Genomic DNA, 17,241 nt, shown 5'->3' with positions numbered 1-17,241 from the left:
TGTTCAAAGTTTGAAGAAATCTTCTTGATCATTACATAGATATGCCTCTTCTTCTCATTGTATCTCAAACATGACTTCAACGTTAGTAGCAGGAATAGCTATCTAAAGTTTACTCCCAAAAAAAAAAGTTGTGCTCATAGATGCAGAAATGTGTTAAAATAATCCCAAGTATAAACGCAATTCACCTAACACAGAGTCTTGGTGTGTAAGGGAGTTCAATTGTCTTCTCTTTCATGCAGATAATTATGATCCTCTGAGGATTCTAGATAAAGCCAAGTAGTAGTGCCTTTAATCTACAAACCAAGCCAAAAAAAAAAGGGTAGGGGAAGGGAAAATGAGGAGGTGAGGGAAATCGAACCCTCAATAATAAGATAGGAGTTCAGTTGATCAACTAATTAAGCTACTAAAATTCCCGCAAAGAATGATATTGAATTTCATTTTCGTTCCCTTTTTCTTCACTTCCCCAACCTCCAAAGGCCACTTGGGAGTAGCCACCAATAATAAAGTTCATTTATTTATCACCATTTAGATGTTTTAAACTGCTTCTCAACCTCTATCAAAGATTAAACACCTCTAGTTGTTTCAGAATGAGTTTAAGTTATCTACAGAGTTTTTATATGACTAGATCATCTTTCTTTGTTATTATAGATAACTTCTCTTTTTTCCCCCAAGATTGAATAAGAGAGTTCATCTGAATGAGTTGACAATCAAATCAAACTTTTATGTTGATGTAGACATTATAAGAAGGCACTTAAGAAAATAAGAACAATTTTATGTGCAGCTGGTGTACTCTGGCAATTTGTTGAATATAAAACAAAGTAGATATTTTTGAAGGTTTGAGCAAATGTAAGCCACATCTTATACTAGATATATTAGAAATTAGTTGGATATGGGACCCAAAAACCCCCCATATGCTCTTTAATGGCATAAATGCTTTTGGCATTTTCACTTAGCTTTTTCCTTTTTTTCTTTCTTTCTTTTGGCTTTTGCTCTTTCCCTTTAAGACAATTTTTTATCCCTATATATGCATGTGCTGTCTCTTGTGTTCCTTGGAACAACTAATAATTCAAAGTCATTGTTCAATGTAGGGTTCTTCTATTTCTAGCCATTCCTTTTTATCAAAAAATCTTCCATTGGATATTACAGTTTACAACACCCATGGGAATGAATGTAACTCCTAAGAAATTGAGAAGGTTGTGTTAGAGTTTAGCCCTTCTTTGAGCTTTACTTTTTCCTTATATGAAAGTCAAACCATATCGGTAGTCAAAACATAAATGTTCTTACTTTTTTTTCAAAAAGAAAAATATAATTCTCTTCCATATTTAGTTCATCTTTTCCTTCAAGAAAACATTTGGAATTCTATAAATTGGAAAACCGCTTTTTTCATATCAATAACATAATATAATCCACAATGTAGTCGTTTAGAGATTTTTATTTATGAGTAGATTTTTCTCTGAATAGTTGTAATATTTTCTTTTTACTAGTTTTTAATTATGTAGGTTAACTGGTCCTATCATATAATAATATTTTATCTTTTAGTATAGTTTTATTTGTCATCTAATTTATCGTCATATGATTTGCAAAACGTATGCTTTCGCATGCGCCCTAATCACTTTCGAACCCAACAGGTTGAACATCTACTATTTATACATGAAAAATGAAGAAAAAAATTTGAATAAGGTTTGAATAATCGACCCCTACACCCTTTATAAAAGGTAAATAGATGTTCTACTTGCATCTTTATATCTTTTCTTTGAAAAAAATTAGTACTCCTTCAATCTTATATGAATTGTCAATATAACTAATTTTCACTTATAGTAAAATACTTTTTAAACATTTATTTATAATAAGCATAACACTACAATAGTTCCCCTAACTTTTTAAGAAAAATTCCCCTGAGTATTACTTATGAGTTAGGGAAATATTTAGTTTTGAAACAAATCGAAACAAGTGAATACGATTACTCATAAGTTAAGGCAAATATTTATGTCGTAACAAATTAAAATCGAGTGAACAGAATTTAGGCAAATATTTAATGTCATAACAAATTAAAATCGAGTGAACAGAATTTCGAAGAAATACTTTTTATTTTTCTAGAAGAAAGAAAATCCAATCCAATCCTAGCATATAGGTTATAGGAATATTTTCAACCTCATTTTGCAAATACAAATTGAGCCACAAATTTCAATTTACACTACTCGTTACACTTTTCAGCATTTAGAGTAGTAATAAATTTCTTCATAGGAAACATAAATGTAGTACACAAAATACAAGGTGTTTCATAAGTGATAATATCATATGTACTTGCATGCTTAATCTATGATAAAGTTAAAATACTCTTATAAAATGCATTGTACCTAAATAAACATATAAATTTGTTTGAATAGACTTTTAATTTAACAATACTTTTTAATTTTATTCGAACACTATAAAATACATAAAAAATATTTTAATTTAAAAATACTTAAAATAAGACGATTCAAATATGCTAAAACATAAAAGTAGCTCATTAATATCACTCATAACCCACATACCATATATATATTAAGTTTCTCCAATTGATATAATTAATTACTTTAGTGCATTTCGTGTCATATCAACAATAAGTTTTAAAATCTTAATTTAAGCAAAGAGTCAACCCCAAGTGCATATAGTGACCCACCATTAGAAATCGTGTTCATAGCATCATCTTTACTACTTTCAATCAAAACACTTCAATGCTTCTTAGTGCATAAAATGATCGAGTTTCTAAGCTTCCAACGAAGAAAATATTTATCTATATCGAACGTAAATATTTACAGTACAACAAATTTCGTTATAACTCGACTTGACCCAACAAGTCAAATTAGAAATGATTTTTACAAATTTGGGTCAAAATAGTGTAATCCATTGGATCAAAATGTAACAGTACTACACAAACATATGAAATCAAATTTGAAGATCGAAAATTATGCAACTTATTGAAGAAGAACTTATGTTAATAATATTAAAACAAATATTTTAGCTTTTCTCTTTTCAAAATTATTTTTTTCCCTTCCTTTTTATTTGGTCATGAGGGTGAACATATTTTTAAAAAAAATGACTAGTGAGAAAAGTATATAGTAGATATTGTAGAAAAAGTTCATATGAGAAGAGTATTGCCTTTCACTTTCCAGTCTAGCAAAGAAGTAAAAGAAAATGATTATAAACTTTTAATTTATTTCAAAGTGGGGACAAAAACTAAAAAGATAATTTTTAATAGTTCATAAGGTGGTTAAGTAAACCAAATGTTATCACTGATCACCACCAACTTCAAAGCCAAATGTCATTTGAAAACCAGCCACAAAGACCAAAACAATATACAACTAACATATATTCGATATAATTCTATAAGTAAAATTTAAAAAAAGATTATGCAATTTTTTTTATTTTATTATAATAGAAAATTTATTTATAATAGATCCTCAACTAAAGGATAAAATCCCCTAATGTAAACAAGATTCTTACTCCCCTAATCAATTATTTATATTAGGGAAAAGGGTCTGATATACCCCTCAACTTTGTCATTTGGAGCTGATATACCCCTCGTTATAAAAGTGGCTCATATATGCCCTTACCGTTATACAAATGGCACACATATCCCCCTGCCGTTACAAAATGGCTCACATATACCCTTCATTTAACGGAAGTTAAAAAATTAGTTTTAAATTTATATTTATTACTTCTAATTTTTTTTTAAAAATTATTTAGGGGTATATATGATTCTTCTATCAAAGTTCAAGGTATATTTTAATTTTTTTCATACATAAATTATTTTTTGACTTCTTTTATTATAATTATTTGAATTTCTTATTCTTATTTTGTTTTTTTCTTTCATTCCTTAGTTTAAAGAATAAAAAATTAAACTATTTTTTTGTGTGTGTATTCTAATTTAATTTCATATTCGAAGAAAAAATTTGATCATCTACAATAAGTTTTACAAAAATATTAGTGAAACATAAATAAATTTGATTATCAAAATAATAATTATAAATTAGTCATTGAAACCAAAAAAAGTCAAAAAAAATATGTTTGACGAGGATTAAATTTGCTCATATGGGATTATAACTTTTTAGAAAAAAAAAACAAAAATTTAGATTAAAATTAATATTTTTTTCATTTCCTTTAGAGGAAAAGGGTATATGTGAGCCATTTGTTTACAAGTAGGGGTATATATGAGTCACTTTCATAACAAGGGATATATCAGCTCTAAATGACAAAGTTGAGGGGTATATCAGACCCTTTTCCCTTTATATTAACCTATTCAACGAAGAAAGTCACAAATAATGGATTATGAAGCGTTTTGAAAGAAGTAGGCCTAAACCTAACTAGGATTAAGTGAATTAAGGAGCAATATTCATAGGAGTTTAAGAATAAAAAGATTTAAAATTTAAATATATTATAATATTGCATGACTTAGACTTTTTAAAACTCGTAATGTATAACTTTGGCACGCATATTAAAAAATGTCTACTGATAGAATTTCTTTAGCCCACTCGACAAGTCACTTATATATAATTATTAATAAAGATGGTGATTAAAAATAATAAATGTATACTTTACCAAGCTTGATTACAGTCACTGAATGATAGTAGTATTCCATTTTTCCCTTGATCGGATCAATAAGGAATTGAGATCTATACTTCAGATAATACTATCACTACATAAAAAATGATCAATAGCGGCAATTAATTCTAATGTCGCTAAAGGCTTTAGGGACATATATATAAAGAATGTTAATTGCCATTGAAACATATTTAGTAGCAATTGAACTATTGTCGTTAATAAATTACCGCTAAAGATTATTTTTGATATATAGTAACACAAACAAAAAGATTGATTATGAAAACCGTGATTCTTTCTAAAACAAAGAGAAGCAGTGAATGATGGAACAGTTCAATTATATTGCTTATAGTACCATTCCCCTTGCAATGAACCAATTTATAGAATTTTTTTCATCACTTTAGTTTATTAGGATTGATTATTATTTAGCTTCATAGAAAAGATTCATTAAAGGATTTGGGCCCTGTAGTGTGCAGGCCCAAATATCCATTACTATCAAGTGTCAACTTTCCAACAGTGGAACCCAACGTGAAGCGCTTTACAAACTAATGGACTATAGCCCATCATAATTTCTTTTTTTAAAATCGATTAAAAAGAAAAATAAGACAAACAAATTGAAACAGTATGAGTATCAAATGTTTGATTGAGGTCAAGTGCCGATTTAGACAGTCTATTACGATTTACATAAATTTACTAAAAAAAAACATTAATATATTTAAATATTCGATTGTAACCTGACTTATTATTATGTTATTAACTTATGGATCGTTTGGTGTGAGTGATAAAAATAAATAGTCCAGGAATCGGTTATCATGTTTGGAATAATTTATTAACCATTTATACTATAATGATGGAATACGTCATCCCACGATATTTAATCCAGAATGATTAATCTCAAAATAATTTGTTCCCAACAAAACGACCCTATTGTAAGAATTGTTAAATGAGTATCAAATTTTGAATTCCTCTTGAAAACGTCTAATACAAGTATCAAGAGCTACATTTACTGCATATGGATTGAAAATTTACCTTACACTTAGGAGTTAGGGGCACGCAACGTAGCATTTCCAAAAGAACTTGGACACTGACGTTTAGTTTGGGTCTTGGGAAATGGGAATGGGTCTTATTCTATATTCCAAAGATTAATATTCTGTAACTTCTTTCGTCCATTGATATTTTTACGAGGTTTAATTTCATAGAAATAAAAAAGATCTTATTGAAAGCATTATTTTTAAAAATAAGCTTTATAGCGTATGAATTTAAAATTAATCAAATTTTAATGTAAATATCAAACACTAAATGAAAAATCACAAGAAAATAAGAAGTAAGTTACAAATTTCAATTCCATAGTATTGTTAGAAACTAATTTAACAAACTTTTTGCCAACCATTTATCCTCCAGATAAGCAAATCAACGTGGTATATTATTATATTCACAAAAAGAAAACATTTATGTGTGTGTGTGGCCAGCACGCTCACGCTTATCACAAGAGATCAAAATTTGTTTGCATTAATTTTCTATGAAATTTCATAGAATTTGAAAACAAATAGTACTCGACTTTTGTTAGTTGGTAGACTTTGTCAGAAGGTGAAAGTATTATTTTTTCTTCTTTGATTAATGAATGGTGAAATTTTTAATTTGTGTGTTGAGAAGTTTACATTAAAGATAGATGACTCTCTAATAAAGATAAATATATACTCCCTCTTTCTCTATTTACTTGTTTATATTTTTTTTATATTTGTTTTATTTACTTGTCCACATTTTATTTTATATCTGTCACTATTTGCTTGTCCATCTTAACAAATCAAGAAATGACAACAATTTTTTTTAATATACCCTTATTTAATTCTAGAAAATTTATAGTACTACTAAGTTGTAATGCATGCTTTTTGGAACCAGAAATTACATTTATTATAGTTGTTAAGAGTAATATTATAACTAACCTATTGCAATAATTGGTGTCTTAATATGTGTGTCACTTCTAAAGTGGAAAACTAAATAAGGACGGAGGATGTACTAAAAAGACTTAAATCTTAAATAAAAATGAAAAAATTATTTTTAGTATAGTGAAGGTAAAAGTGAGTGGAGATAAATTTTTTTACTTTTTTTTTTGTCTCTATTTAGACATCTCCGACCCTGCTCTATTTTACTTTTCATTTTTTATATTTGGAGAGTAAGATAGAGAATGTCCTCTCCAACCACTCTATATTTTGGAGAACTACTATTCATACTTTCTATTTCATTTTTTAAAATATTATATTATTATTTCTACTTTTTTTTGTAATTAACATATTATTTTTTATATAAGACTATTAACTAAATCTTTAATATATGCAAATATTTTTAAATTTAATATAACATTTTTAAAAATATTTTATTTTATATATACTACTTTCATTTCGAATTAATAATATTTTAAATATTTTTTAATTTCGTTACTTTGTGATACAATTTAATGCTATATTAATTTTCACTATGAATAATGCACAAAATTTAAATGATAAGATAAAAATTTTAATTAAAAATATAATACATAACATAATAATTTAAAAACAAGATAGCAATAAATAAAATGCATAGCATAATAATTTTAAAAATCACACTAATAATTTAGTAATCCAGTAAGTCGTTTCAAGATTTAACGATATTCAAAAAAGAAATTAGGATATGATTTTGAACAAATTGTGATTGTGATTGCGGTTGTGCTTGTTGATTTTCTTTTTTCAGTTACTCGTAGTTTTTCATTAGAACTTTAGAATAATATATAATTTAATATTAAATAAAAAATTTCAAGCAATTAAAATTTTATATTACATAAAACTTTATAGGATGATTATTCATAAAAAAAAAGATTTATTTGATGGAATAAGAAAACAAAAATAAAATAGAAATAATAATATAATATTGAGGAGAGAGAATTTTTTCTCTCGAGAAAGTAAAATAGAAAATTGAGTTGGAATTGGTTAGCTGACAAAATAAAGAATTCTATATTTGGAGAGTAAAATAGAGTATAGGGTTGGACATGCCCTTACTTGTTCATCTTTGACTCTATAGATCTATTAAGAAAATAATAATTGACTTATAAATTTATCATTTTACTTATATTAATTGATTGAATTTCAAAATTAATTTACTCGTTAAAGAGACTTTATCTATTAAAAATATTCATTTTTTTAAATAACGTGAGAATGTAATAAGTGAAAATATTGTCTTATCCTAATTTGTCGAAAATAACAAATAAAATAAATTCAAAATTGAACATGTACCGAGGGAGTTCTTTTTTGGTAATGTTATGGTTTTGCACTCCGTAAGTTATTACACTTCATTCAAAACAATTGAATTGAATTTTAAAAATTCAAAATTAACCCTTTAACACACTCAAGTTCCCCAAAATAATTATTTCAGCAAAAAAAAAAAAAGAAAGAAGAAGGAAACCGTAATTAAAAATATTACAGTCAAAACTCAAAACCCTTCTAAATTTTCAGGAAAAAGTGTTTTTTTTTTTAATCCACATGCGGATATGTGTAAGTCTAAAAACTTCTAATATTGTGGATTTTCAAAGAACTTGACATCATATTTATTATGTCACATAGTTATTAATTATCTTCAGAATAAGTCATCCAACATAGTTATTTTATTTCATATCTCACTCTCATATTTTCTGTGGAAAAATTAGGAAAGAGTAGTATTACCAACTTTAGATTAGAATAATAACCACAATACATTATGTAATTCAATTCTGTCGACATTTCTTAAACAAAAACCTAAAATGTGTAAACGCACTTTTTTTTATTCCATAGTACGTCTAATATATTGCTGCTACAATTATTGTTAATGAAATTACCAGGAAATCACTTGACCGACTTTTACTATTCACTCCAATAAAATAGGAATCATTAACAACAATAATAATAATTCGTAACAGATTTAGAATTTTCACTTTCATAAAATAAATATACAGTATTTACAATTTAAATTTCAAAATCTTAAAATAAAATTTGTATGTAAGTCAATTTTTTGCCTAATATTTTAAAATCTCTTTCTATTACCTTATATATATCGTTTAATTTTTTAATAAACTATAGGTGACCACCCTCCTTGGATCCAACCTTGTAATGACGACTTCTTTTTTTTTTTTATAAATTTTATATAATGATAGGAAACTAGATTTCGTTTTCACCGTTTTTTCCTAAAAATTTTCCACAAAGACTGACTTGTTTAATGTCTCTCTATATAGACATACCAAAATTTGTTTCTACAACCATCCCATGATTTAATATTAATTCCATACAAAAATCCATAGCTTCAAAGAAAAAGAGAAGTTAGCAAAATGGAGAACATTTTTTCAATATCAGCAATTAGTGCTTCGTTATTGGGCAAAAAAATAGCTGATGACCTCAATCAATTTTTTTGTATCATATTAAGATGTACAATTCTCAGCATCCTAAGCACATTTCAAGATTTATCTTGTTGTTTTTCTTTATCAATCCGAGCAATAGGTTGGTTCTTCATCATTGTGCGAAACGCGTTGACTCGAGTTGATCATGATAATAATCCTCCCGATGCTAAAAATTGTGGACATGATTATGAAAATTGCGATAACAAGGAAGAAATTGTTGAGGATAAACTAATGAGTTTATGCAATTTAAATGAGAATGAAACAGAGTATGCAGAGGTTTCGAGTTTATTTGATGAAGTAGAACCTAGTTTTGAAGAAATTAAAGAAGCTTTTGATGTGTTTGATGAAAATGGAGATGGATATATTGATGCAAGTGAGTTAATGAAACTTATTTGGAGAATGGGTTTATCCGAATTTTCGATGGAGGATTGCAAGAAGATGATTATGGCCTTTGATGAAAACAGAGATGGAAAAATTGAATTTTCTGAATTTTTGAAGCTCATGGAACAGAGCTTTCGGGATCCTGTAGAGTTAGACTGAGTTATTTTATTTTCTAATTTTTATACCCTACTGCCATTAAGTATCACTACTATCATAAAGTATCTAAGAGCAAAAGGTGTAAATCCAGTAATAATATTCTCATGTAAGCGAACAGACACCGGGGGTCTTTGCATTGGAATTCGATTTTTATTTCAATCTCATGTGTTAGATCTCTCGATTAGAATTGAAATAACATTATATTTATCGCATCATACAACCTTTGGTTATTATATATCGCATTTGAACACTTAATGGCTGTTAGTTGGAAATGGTTTAGCCAAAATGGACTTTTCGATTCGCATTATAATAAGTCAAGTCCAAAGTGTATATAGACGCTGAGTGAGAACCAATATATAAATAAAATTAGTAAGTGAAGACTGTGAAAAGGGAGGAGGATTGCCAATGCCTTATAAGGAGTCCATCCATTTCATTAATCACCGATGTGGGACTTTTGTTATTCTTTAACACCTCACCTCACGCCTAGTGCTTAGCATCTGGTGTGTGGGCAATTTTTAATTTTGGGGACCCCAACATCTAGTGAGACGGGCCCTGCTCTGATACCATGTGAAATTAGGTCTTAGGCCTAACTCACACCCCAAAAGCTAGCTCAAAGGGAGGAGGATTGTCCATGCCTTATAAGGAGTCCACCCATCTCATTAATCACCGATGTAGGACTTTTGCCATTCTTTAACAAAGACTTCGCATACAAGCTAATCACTTTTCCACCGCCTAGAGATAAACATTAGTATGCAGACAAATTTTGTTACTTGAGGATCTGAAGTTGCTACAGTGCTGAAAAAGACTTAATTTGACATTTGATTGGAAAATTCTAAAAAACTGTCTGCAGAACCAAATTTGAACCCTCTAAGCTCTGTTTGTCTTAAGATTCTTTTGGCAACTAAAATGAGTAAGTAAACTGTGTACGTGACGAAGTGTTGTTTGGTAGGAAGGAAAATACTTTCTTAAATAAATGAATTTATTATTTACTTTTTAATATTTGATAATTAAGCAAAATTATATTATCCTAGATTTCATATATAAGTTAGCAAAATCTTGTGGACTGATGAGTGGGGCTTCGGAGGTGGTGAGAAATTGCTCAACGAAATCTCAACTTTTTTGAAATGAAATTAAATGTTTGTAAACTATGTAAAACACAATTCAAATATTTAAAAGATATATAAAAAATTTATTATTAAAAATAAATTGGTTTAATTTTCAAAATTCGAAATATATTATTAAAAAATTAAAACAAAAAAAAATATCATATTTAAATTAATAATACAATGCTACGAAGATCAGGATAACAACCATACAAACAAGGTGTAAGTTAGCTCAGACTTCGTCAAAGGGAGGAAGTTCCTTGTTATCTGTTAAATCTTTTACAATCACAATTTCTTGGACCCTGCTAGAAACATGTCACTAGCATTACGAAATTGCCAAAATGGCAAACGTCAACTGCTTAGCAAATTGCTTGTGTCACATCAAATTGTATATATTTCTTTAAGTATTTTCTGAGTAACTTCCTAATTGAGACAACTGAATTTGTCTTTTTAAATTATTGGTATTGTTATCCAATAATAGGACACTAATCACTATAAAACCCCTTTGCAGTACATCAAAATCAAATCAAAGTAGTATCACAAACCCGCAAAGTTCTCCAAGAAATCTTCTAAATTACTTCAACCACTGATCAATTCAATGGCAGACATAATATCAAATGTGTTAAATGAAAACGATGACTTTCGCGCTCTCATACTATCAGACAACGAGTGCGCTGAGGAACTTCAATACCAAGAGGTTCTTGCAGCCTCTTTAGAAATCTTCAATCTTCACATGTCAACAACACAAATCGAAGAATCCCCTGAATCATCCCAAGGTTTTTGTGAAATTTGTATGGAGACAAAAGCTACAAATGAAATGTTCAAACTCGAAAATTGTTCTCATCACTCATTCTGTACTGATTGCATAGCCCAATATGTCCAGTTCATGATTCAAGACCATATTTTCTCAGTAACTTGCCCTGGTTTGAAATGTTGCGCGACTATTGAACCTGTTTCTTGTAAATCCATCATCCCTGAAAATGTATTCGAAAAATGGGAAGACGGATTGAGTGAGTCTGCTCTTCTTGATTGCGAAAAGTTTTACTGTCCTTACAAAGATTGTTCAGAGCTGCTGATTTATGATCAAGATCAAGGCATAATTGAGTGTATATGTCCTGTATGCCACAGGCTGCTATGCGCGGCGTGTGGCGTCCCTTGGCATACTGGACTTGATTGTGACAAGTTTCAAAATGATGAAAAAAACAGAGAAGATGATTTAAAAGTTGAGGAACTTGCTAGCAGCTCAAAATGGATGAAATGCCCTCACTGCAAACATATTGTGCAGAAAGCTGATGGTTGTATACACATAACCTGCTGGTTAGTTAATTTATTGTTTAATTTTTATATGGTAGTGAGAGGTTTAATTTCTTTATAAGTTAATAGTATGAACTTAACAAATCAATATTATGGATTTAGGTGTGGATCTCAATTTTGCTATATATGTGGAGAAACATGGAGTGAAAGCCATTGGAGATGTCAAATTAGTGAATGATACCAGATTGCTTCTAAAGAACTAGGAAGAATGATAAAAGGGTAAATAATTGACCTGATTTTAAAAATTAAAAATAACACTCCACGCACATTTAAGATAAATATCAAGTTATAAACATACTTTTTGATAATAAACTACTTATAGCATATTATTATCAAGTTATAGCATATCAAGAAAAAAAAATATTATTCTCATTAATTATTTAAATAATAATTTATTTATTTAAATAATTACATTTATTACTCAGTTACCTTTTCTAAATCAATCTATTTAATTGAATTAATTTTTTAAGTTACCTTTTTTAAACCAAATTATTTAATTACATTATTTTTTTTTAAGTTACCTTTTTTAAACAAAACTCTTTAACTATTATAAATTAAATTAAACATTATATAGTTATCTTTTTAAAAAAAATTACAAAATAATAGGGATTTTATCATTCCATAATAACTATCCACTACTATCTAAACCAATACCAGTTTTTGTTTAAAACCGTCACACGCTATATTTAACATTTTGTCTCAAACAAAAACTCAACCTTCATCTGCAAAAGAAAAATCTAGAACAGAAAAAATCAAAAATGAAAAAAAAAAAACAAAGAGCCAAAGGAAACCGAGAAGAAGAGAAAAGGGAAAGAAAAGCAAACTGTAGGTGAATCTTGAAAGAAGGGTGGACCTCGAACTCATAAAGAACAAGTTATGGACACCGCCAATTATCCTACTCCAAAATTCCGTAACAGAAAGTAGAAATTTTCATCGCACACTGTACATTTTTTTGAATGACATGTTTTTTTAACTTATGAACTATATATGTAATTTTTCAGTTTTTTATTATGAATACTGATGGTTTTATATAAATTATCAATGAATATTACTAATTATTAAATCTGTCTTACTTTGTATAAATTTTAAACGCAACAAGAAAATATAGGAACACTGTATGAATCATGTATGAACATTATATGAATTATGAATGTCATATTATAATTTGATATATAGAACATAGATAAATGTTATATATATACTTTTTTTAAAAAAAATTATATAAATGACACTCTGCTTCACTATATATTTATAATTTTTAAATGTGTATGATATTTGTATAAATTGCACTTTTANTAAAGGGTAATATAGGACCTAAAGGTAGATAGCAAGGATATTTTAGGACTAATAGGTGGATGGAGGGTAATTTTGTACCATTTTTAATAGTTTAAGGGTATTTTAGGCCCTTTTCCGAATATGTAATTATACCTTAATAAATGTGTATGACTTTTGCATAAATTACTTATTCAATACAAATTAAACTCTTATTGTATGAATTCTGTATGATAACTGTATACTTTCAAATACAAAACAGAAACAAATGTAACTTATATTACTGGTATGAAAAATGTATGAATTATATCATATTATACTTTGATATGTAGAACATAAACATACATTATTTTATATGCAAATATTGCTTGTATAAATGTATAAATTTTGTATATAGTCCCCATTCAATATGCAATAATTGTATGCATACTATATGAATATTATATGACTTATTAATGGTAACAAATGTTAACATATGAACAGTTTTATATACAATGTATGAACATTGTATGAAAAATAATATGATTCAATAAAAAAATAGAACATGTGATTTAACTATTTGTACTTGATGGCATCTACTGCATGTGCTTTTTGTCCTCTTGAATTTCACATCAGCGAACCCCTTCCAGCGTTCAAATTTGGGTCTTCCCGCTGTTCTTTTTTGACCGGGTGACATCATTTTAGACACAATTCATACACACTTTCTATATATTTCACTGATATATACAACAACAAAAATCCAATTTCATACACAATTAATCCACTGTTTATACACAATTCATATATATGTAACATATCACTTATAAAAAATCAATTCATACAAAAATACTATATAATTCACTAATACATATAATAAAAAAAAGCACTTTCATATACAATTTTATTAAAGATCTAATACACAATTAATCCAAACTTTATACAAAATTCATATATATATATATATATAACAAATCAAACACTGATATATACAATCAAAAAATGGACTTTCATACATATTTCATACAATATATTCATACATTACATACATAAATAATATAGTTTTCATATTTCACCAATATACAAAATTTTATCACCTGACAATTTAAATATAATATGGAGTGACTTTTACCAAAAATTCACATTTCATATAACTTTCAAAAAATATTAATACAAATTGTCAGACTATGTTCATATTTTTTTTCACAATAAAACTGCACAATGATTCAAAATCTGTAAATTTTTGTATTTTCTACATAAATCAATCATCACACCAATCTTCATTTTAATTACAAATCAAAAGAAAATTACTATTACTTAATATTTTTCATGGTATCATATGCACATCGTAATTGTATCACAAAAAATACATCATATCAGCATCTGCAATATAACAGAACAAAAAAAAAAGAAACATTCAATACATGACAAAAAAAAAAAACAAATATAATTACAACCAACAATTTATACTTAAAACATAACAAATCATAATTAAAAACTAACCTGATAAATTTCACTTGCCACCATGTTTAATTAATATTGACACAATGTTCTCCATCAAATCAAATCTAATCATTTTCAACGTCAAATTTTAAGATTTTTTTTTAAAAAAATATAACAATATTCAAATATCAAAATAATACTCAATTCTGAAAAAAACAAACAATGCACGTTCAAGGAAAGAAAATAAAAATTAGAGTATTTTAAGGATTTAAATTTAAGGATTTAAATCATAACTTATTTCATTAAAACTAAATGGAGACTTTTATGGTATATCTTATCTGTAAGAAATTTGAAATCCCTTAAAATATGCTAATTAGTTATCAATAATTAATAATAACTAATTTCAGGCATCACACTATCTAACATTAATTTATCCGTTTTTTTTTATTTTCCCATTAATGGTTTCTTTTCCTTTCCTTTTCCCTCTTTTTTATTCTTTAAATTTGAGAAAACTTGATAAGTTTCAAGTGAATTATATATTAAATGATTTTAAATATTGAGAAAATTTTATATTTAAAATTATAGGATAGTTTAGAGTTGATTTTGAATTGATTGAGATTGAATAGTTAATATATATTTTATGTATAATTAAATTATATTTGATTTTTTTTCAATGTATTATAATGTTTAGTTATTGTAAAGATAAATTAGAATTGTATATTTTTTTATGACTTGTGGCAAGTTATATTGTATACAGTTAGTGTACATTTCCAATAATTTATTATTATTTTTATTAAATGTAGATAAAGCATGACAATATATATATCATAATCTAATTACTTTATGCTCTATCCGTTTAAAAAAGAATAACGCTATTTCCTTTTTAGTCTGTTTCAAAAGAATGATTTTTTTCCTTTTTTTTTGAAACACATTAACTTTTTACGTGGCATGTTTAAAACCACAAGATTAAAAAACAATTTGATACATTTTATATAGCTTTAATTTATTATTATAAATTTAAAAAATCTTCTTTCTTTTTTTTGCTCCATTCCTAATCAAATTATACCGTCATTTTTTAAAAGGAGGGAGTACTATATTTTTGATCGTGAGGTCAAGGGCTAACTCAATCGTAGAAAGATGGGTTCAAGATGCCCGTTAAACACCAATTTAGATGTTGGATGTTTGTTGTCAATTGTTTATTAGACTTTTTATGTTTAGTTTGTTTCGTATTACGATACAAGTAGTTAATATAAAAATTATTTGAATTAACTTATTTTAAATATTTGTATCCCATTCAAGCCTCTTCTAAGCACAAATAATGGAAGTTTAAGGTACATATAAAAGCAAATAGGAAAAGATAAACAGTTTGTTGATTTAATCAGTCACATCTTTTAACAACCTTAATATAGTTGGAACCACGTTAATTATGTCAAGAGAAACAGTTCGTTGATTTAATCAGTCACATTTTTTAAACAACCTTAATATAGTAGAAATCACATTAAATATGTCCACTCGAATTTTTTTCTTATACAAGGAGTTGAGGGAAATAATATCGGAGAAGGAATCAAGTTTTATTTAATCAAATTTGTGGTTCATTGTCTTTATTCCTTTATATCCGTCTCAAAAACACATGCAAAATTATTGTATAGTATTCAAATCTCAAAACATTTTGCCTAAGATGAATTAATATAGTATAATATCAATTACTCGTATATTTTACCAGCGGCGTTAAATATTTTTAAATAGTTACAGCTTGACTGGATGGTTGTTACCTCAACAAGGTATTATTACTTTAATTAAATACAACGAATATTTTGATTTTTATTGTAAGCATTATATTACTCACTAAACAATGACACCATATGTAAGAAAACATCAAACACACTTGTCACTTGTTCCTTGTGCATAATTATCTACTTTTGTATTACTACTTTCTTCTTTTGACAGATCAATTGCAACAATAATTCAATTTTCCATAACACTTGATAACCGGTGTAGCGACAAGTAATCCCAAGTTCCAAAGTGCGCCGATATGTTTTTTTTCGTAGGTTTCTTTATCTGATTATCTCATCCTTCAATTTATTTCATTTAATACGATATTTATTTTTTAAAAAATATGAGATAGTTGTTGGAAAATAGCATACACAGCGGAAGCATTCCAGAATCATACATCTTGCATGAACATAAATAACAATCACAAATAGTTATCACATACAAAGTATGCTGAAAATTAACTCAGGATTACCTCTTGAAGCGTGTGCAGATATCTTGAAGTAAATCCAACCCCAGTTCTATAGTCTTCTACAGTGATCCCAATCAACAATTGAACTCTTTCAATACTTGGGTGGGCAAGTATTGTATAGAATACTCTTATTCAATCTAGATTAGAAGAATCCCTATTTATATAGATGATTCCTAGTCCAAAGAAGAGAAGAAAAGCAAATCCTTTTTTTTCAAGAAACTTGAAAACTCACGTTTCTTCCTTAAAAGAAAAAAGACACGCTACTTTTCCATCTTCTACTAGAAAATAGGATTCTGAGTTCAGTTAAATTGGGTACTGGAGGGACCACAGAATTTATTACTGAGGCTTCCTATTATGGAAATAATTCTAAATAA

The 17,241-nt window shown here is 27.4% G+C and overlaps 2 protein-coding genes across 2 annotated transcripts; both read left to right on the top strand.

Annotated features, from left to right (window-relative positions):
• Nucleotides 1–8,770: 8,770 nt before the first annotated feature.
• On the top strand, nt 8,771–9,729 carry LOC107013815 (probable calcium-binding protein CML30). Its single transcript, XM_015213689.2, has one exon. The coding sequence runs from the start codon at nt 8,912–8,914 to the stop codon at nt 9,518–9,520; it is 609 nt and encodes a 202-aa protein (XP_015069175.1). The 5' UTR covers nt 8,771–8,911; the 3' UTR covers nt 9,521–9,729.
• Nucleotides 9,730–11,122: 1,393 nt separating this feature from the next.
• On the top strand, nt 11,123–12,997 carry LOC107012777 (probable E3 ubiquitin-protein ligase RNF217). Its single transcript, XM_015212700.2, has 2 exons — nt 11,123–11,937; nt 12,037–12,997. Exons 1-2 carry the CDS (start codon nt 11,219–11,221, stop codon nt 12,110–12,112), a joined length of 795 nt encoding a protein of 264 aa, XP_015068186.1. The 5' UTR covers nt 11,123–11,218; the 3' UTR covers nt 12,113–12,997.
• The last annotated feature ends 4,244 nt before the right edge of the window (nt 12,998–17,241 follow it).

Source organism: Solanum pennellii, chromosome 3 (assembly GCF_001406875.1).
Source record: "Solanum pennellii chromosome 3, SPENNV200".
Lineage (NCBI taxonomy): Eukaryota > Viridiplantae > Streptophyta > Magnoliopsida > Solanales > Solanaceae > Solanum > Solanum pennellii.
This window is presented reverse-complemented; position numbering and strand designations above follow the sequence as displayed.

What these genes read in the sequence shown, in the direction of transcription:
- LOC107012777 (XM_015212700.2), top strand. Translation starts at nt 11,219, where the DNA reads ATGGCAGACATAATATCAAATGTGTTAAATGAAAACGATGACTTTCGC. An exon ending in TGTATACACATAACCTGCTG is followed by an intron (nt 11,938 to 12,036) that starts GTTAGTTAATTT and finishes TTATGGATTTAG; the next exon opens with GTGTGGATCTCAATTTTGCT.
- LOC107013815 (XM_015213689.2), top strand. Translation starts at nt 8,912, where the DNA reads ATGGAGAACATTTTTTCAATATCAGCAATTAGTGCTTCGTTATTGGGC.